Source organism: Anarrhichthys ocellatus, unplaced genomic scaffold (assembly GCF_004355925.1).
Source record: "Anarrhichthys ocellatus isolate YVR2014 unplaced genomic scaffold, GSC_Weel_1.0 scaffold30, whole genome shotgun sequence".
Taxonomy (NCBI): domain Eukaryota; kingdom Metazoa; phylum Chordata; class Actinopteri; order Perciformes; family Anarhichadidae; genus Anarrhichthys; species Anarrhichthys ocellatus.
In genome coordinates this window covers 3,603,285-3,608,793 of record NW_022280060.1, presented here as the reverse complement: position 1 = coordinate 3,608,793, position 5,509 = coordinate 3,603,285, and the positions used below count along the sequence as shown (strand labels likewise).

The window sequence follows — 5,509 nt, the reverse complement described above, 5'->3', positions numbered from 1 at the left end:
TGTGTGTGTGTGTGTGTGTGTGTGTGTGTGTGTGTGTGTGTGTGTGTTTGTAGACACACTGTATGTGATGAGTATGTGTCCTTTGCCTCAGGATTATTATTTAGTAGCTTTGCAAAGGTCTCAAATCAGACTGGATGATTTATTTACAATGTGTACAATTCTGGAATAATAACCTTCAGTGAAATTAAGAAGAGCGTCAAAGCAGTGAGTTGTCTTCTGGCTAAAATAGTAGTCTACTGAAAGCATGCCTTGTGTCAAGTGAATATGATTTGTGGTTTATGCTTTAAAGCACCGCCTTTTTTTCTGACTTTGTAGTCTTTTCAAGGCCAGAGGTCTTTAATATTGGAACTCAATAAGTAGCTTGTTTCCAAATGATAAAGCCAAAAGTTAATAATTGTTTTTCTTCATACAAAAGTATTGTTTTTTTTGGCCAACAAATAAAAACGTGGTTTGATAGCAGATATTACTGTGAGGCTATACCTAGGGCACCTCTGGTCAGGCCGCTAGCATGGCTAGAGTAACTTTATAATACAGGGATTTCAAACCACAAAACAACTAAGACAGTGAAAGTAAACATTCAGTAGGCATTAGCCAGTCCTTTCAAAGTGATATTTGTAATGTGGTGTTTATGAAAAGCAAATTTCATTACCAGGATTGCAAAGCCTGGCCATCTTAAATGTTTTCCTTTCCAGCATATAAAGTCTTAATTTCATGGATATCCTTCTGAAAAACCTTCCCGCTGCTCTCTGTGTGTCTGTAGATTGATGTGTCTTACAACCTACCCGACCCAGTGTCCAAGCCAGCCTTCCAGCTCAAGGTGGACCTGAAAGAGCCTTTTCAGGAGCGACACCTGCAGCCCCCCTCCTCCTCGTCTTCCCGTCATCCTACCTCGCGCTCCCGGAGCCGTGCTGACAACCGCTCTGAGCTTAACCGGAAGCGGCGGGCGCCCATCGATGACGATGACCCAGCTGCCCACCAGGACAAAATGGACTTCCACATCTCCTTAGAAGTTTGTGCCAGGTAGAACACAACAACTACATAACAGGAAAGAAGCTGGCGTCGCAGGAAAGTCCAGCTCTGCTTCTAATAATTTTCACCCTGACCCCACTCTCTCTGTGTAGGTGGCTCCATTCAGGATCGTCCAACATGGCCGTCATAGATGTTCCCATGATTTCTGGTTTCCGAGCAGATGTTGAAAGTCTAGAGAGGGTATGTAATCACATTAATATCCAAGATTTAAGTGGCTCACAGACTGTTAGACAAGCAGTGGAAGTAGTCAGGTAAGTGCCCAAACTGAAAGGCAGGTGGAAAGAGAGACAGATGCGTCCACATCTGGAGACCATTTGACGGAAATGCAGTATGTCATGGAATTCATCAGACTCCTCCGGCTTCCTTTGCAGACTCCTTTGCAAACCCCCGACTCACATGTACACTCACACAGGATGCATCCTTCAACATACTCGCATAAGCACAGATACTTTAGATAAGGATATTTTTACTGTGGTACAGTGGAGGGTGTTGTGTAAATATTAGTCGGAGGAGGGAAAGCGGCACGTGATTACCTGACATGATCTCCATTGTTGTAAGGAAATGGACGGAACAGCTCCTGAAGACTTACTTCAAATGGGACGGGCCCCTCTTAGTGCTGCGTGTTACACACGTGTGTCCTCATGTGTTTGAATGTGTCGTAGGCAATGGAAAGATCATTAAGGTGAGGGTTCTTTTTCATGGTGGTGTTTTTTTTGGGTATGATAAGAGAACGACCAGCCGACCATAGAGTTACAATGTCTCAGGGTCAAAGACTGTCAGGCCTCTCTGGGCCAACTACACACACCTCTTCGGGCCCTGTAAGATACAGACTTTGCATAGTTTGCAAAAGACAGAGGCAAGAGACCAGATATACTGTAATAAACAGAGGACTGGATTAAAGGAGCAACAGACCTGGGATGGATGGGTTATTTCTGCTGATGGAGAGCGAGAGAAAGAGATGATTAGTTTCAGGGCTGAATCCAGGTCAGCTCCCCAGCCATCCATCAGAGGCCTGTCCTTCATTACTACACAGTTATAGCCGCCTCAGTCTGCAGGCTTCCACCTCTAAAAGAGCCACCTCTCTGGCTACCTGGGGAGATGTTAAACACTGCACACATACGTACACACGTACACTCCTGTGAGTGTCAGTTGAGGCTGACCCAAGTTGTAGTGGCTAACAAGCTCAGTTTACACCCCTGCTGGCCTCCCTTGGAGTTTTACTGCTGCCTGCCTGACTGCCACTTACATTCCTCAATTTCTGGTGGCAAGCTTGGCTTCTACAGTCATGTCTAGTTGCTTTCATGGAAGCTGTAGTCATGAATGATGTCGAGTGACTGACTGGGAGCTACCACAGCCATTGCCTCTTATCACCCCAATATAATGAGCTTCGTTTAACGATCCAGAACACAACGTGGGTATAACATTTGAGCTAAGGGAGTTCATTAGCAATGTGTAGTTGCTAGATAGACAAACAATACTTTCGTAAACAGAGAGGCCAGTTGAGTAGTGTTTGTGTGTGTGTGTGTGTGTGTGTGTGTGAGAGAGAAAGGGAGAACGAGTGTGCGTGTGTCTCGGTGGCGCCAGCTCAGGCTGAGCACCTCATAAACCCCTGCTGTCCAAAGGCTGCCACCTTTGACAGAATGAAAAATCACCCCGTGGGGGGAATTGACTTTGCTGGCTCTCTATGCATACACTCACATTTGCAGCAAACTCATTCATACACTCATATTTACTAGATATGGTCATGCATGTCTGACCCAACTATACACTCATACTCAAGGTTCACAAAATACCAGGAACTCTGTATGAAACACTGATCAGGCGATCTCAGAGGAAAGCTATGATCCCTTGTTGATTGAAACTAATGAAGGCCTAAAGCCAATTCCATGATTGGTAACCTGTACGTTTTCCACCCTGCAGTCATGTCATGCAGTCATGGGTGAGTACATATGGCTTCAATTCCAGTTGTGGCCCACAGAGCACATTCAAGTGCAAGCAGCAAGCACTGCCTTAGTCAATCCAGGGTTTTTGTGATGTATTTACTCTCGGTGAATAATAAACCCTGGTTAGCATGAGATGGAGCTGTCCAGTCCGTCGTGGTGCTGATTACTATTGTCCATGTCCGTGACTACTAGTTGTCCATTAATGTTGGAATCAAATGTCCAGCTGGCTTAGCTATGAGCCATGTGCTCTTTGTCCATGAATGGTCCTTTTGTACTCTTAATCAGCTACAGACTAAAGTCTTTTCAGCATCGGCCATAGCGTTTACTTGATCCAGATAGATATAATGCATGAAAGAAAGAGAGATGTATTTGGCTCATTTTCAATTTTGTATGCATTCATGGTGCATTCTTGTGAAACTGATATTTTTAAAGAGGACGTTGCCGTGTAACATGTTAAAGTTTAGGTGGGTAAGATGGTAAGGTCACTAGGTTACAGAGCAACTGAGAGGAGAGGGAAGTATTTCAAAATATATTTTCCACTAAACCAAGGACATCAAAACACACACACACCCTGCAACATGTCTGTACAAATTCCAGCATTAAACTTGTGTTGTGTGTGTTTTTTTACATACTGAGCCTGATTTTTCTTTTGTCTTACTCAACAGCTGCTGATGGACAAGCGAGTGGGTCTGAAGAGATATGAGCTGAATGGAAGAAAAGTATTGTTCTACTTTGATGAGGTGAGTTTAATCCAAATTGTGTCTGTCAGAGCTCATTCCAAAGAATACTATATGTGTGGAGATGGTGGATGAAGAGAGGGTTACTCGCCAGTGTTTGCACAGGGTTTTGTGTGTGTGTGTGTGTGTGTAAAAAAGTGTAATAGTATGCATACATTCTTTTTTTTTTTGTGTGTGTTTGTCACCCCTTCTTAGATCCCCAGCCAGTGTATGACATGTGTGGCCTTTCAAGCTATCAGGGAGTACATTGTGGGCAAGACAGCACCTGTTCCGGTCAAGATCTACGACTACTATGAACCAGGTGTGCATGTGATGAATATTTTGGCATTTTCGCCTTTATTTGTGAGGACAGTGTAGAAATGGGAATGACATGCAACAAAGGTCACAACGCCGGAATCAACTGGCCCGGGACGTTACTGTTATATGGAATGCGCTTCAACTACTCGGCTACCATGGCGCTGCAGTAGTGCAGGGAAACTTAGAAACTCATCAAGCTATGAAGTGGCTTCTTTTTTTTTGTAGAAAATTGGATATTTTTCTTTTAAGTTGATGACCTAGTTATGGTGAGCGTTATTGTTTCGTCTGTGTGGATGTGTGAACGTGCTGGTGTGGGTCTATGCTTTTCATGCAGCCTTTGAGGCCACCCGGTTTTACAACGTCAGCGAGAACAGTCCGCTGGCACGGGAGCTGTGTGATGGACCCACTTGCAATGAGGTGGAAAGTTCAACCAATCAGTGGATAGGTGAGACTCATGCGACGCTTTTAAAGATTCACAGAGACACCCCACTATCAGTCTACTAAAAACTTTTTTTCCCCTGCAGGTTTTGTGCAGGCGAACCAGTGCAACAATGTGTTTGGATGTCTGGAGGAGGAGCAGTTTGAACGTTGCACTTGCTACAGGGACTGCGGTTACGACGGAGAGCCAGTTTGTGGGTCAGACGGCCAGCTCTACCAGAACCAGTGTCAGATGGAGGTGTTTGCCTGTCGAAATGGGACACGCATCAAGCAGGTTCCCCTGTCCCAGTGTCCTCACAGTAAGAGCTCTCTCATCACACATCATCTGACATCACCTCGACTTTGGCCTTACAACTACCGAGGCTCCGTAATTCACTCACGCTGCTGCTTGCACTACTACAAAACATGGTTCCAGTCCTCTAAATCTCCACCCCCATCTCAGATATGTTTAACGTTTTAAATAGCCGTCGACCAATCAGAGGTTAGTAGGCACGATTAACAAGTGGGCGTCATCTTCATACGCAGTTAGCTAACTACCTGGTACATTCGTGGAAAGTAGCGACAGCGTGAATAAGATTGACTCATCAGTTGTACGTCCATGTAGAGCACCAGCCCTTAAATCTACATGTTTCTTTGATCAGTGCTCCCAGCATCCAATGTGGCAGCAGCTGATTGGTCAGGACAAAACAAAACAGGAAATTGGCTAACATGAACAAAGCGTCGGGCTGAATGAATGAAGTGAAACAAAAAAGGCAATTGAGCCCGATTATCATGCTAATGCTACTTGACTTGGATGGAAATAATTGCTTTGATGTCTGCATTTCACTTTATTTTGAAACAAATTTGTGCATCCAAGAGCAGCTCAAATCAACTGTGTACTGTTTGTTCAGTTCTACAATAGGTGGGCTGTAACTCAGACATTGACGGTATGTCCCAGAACTTTTCCTCCCTTTGGAAGAAACAAGTATGTGTCTGACTGAGTTATTGGATACAGTCTGTTGGCTTGGCTATAACTCTCTGTGTGTGTGTGTGTGTGTGTGTGTGTGTGTGTGTGTGTGTGTGTGT

At 44.5% G+C, this 5,509-nt stretch overlaps 1 protein-coding gene across 1 annotated transcript in view; it reads left to right on the top strand.

Moving 5' to 3' along the window:
• The window catches only part of cpamd8 (C3 and PZP like alpha-2-macroglobulin domain containing 8), a 38,907-nt gene that overhangs the window by 28,644 nt on the left and 4,754 nt on the right, over window positions 1–5,509 (top strand). Inside the window, exons 36-41 of the mRNA XM_031864058.1 lie at window positions 761–1,020; window positions 1,122–1,209; window positions 3,638–3,712; window positions 3,905–4,010; window positions 4,341–4,451; window positions 4,531–4,743. Of these exons, the coding sequence (XP_031719918.1) occupies window positions 761–1,020; window positions 1,122–1,209; window positions 3,638–3,712; window positions 3,905–4,010; window positions 4,341–4,451; window positions 4,531–4,743 (853 nt within the window). The remainder of the gene's footprint in view (window positions 1–760; window positions 1,021–1,121; window positions 1,210–3,637; window positions 3,713–3,904; window positions 4,011–4,340; window positions 4,452–4,530; window positions 4,744–5,509) is intronic.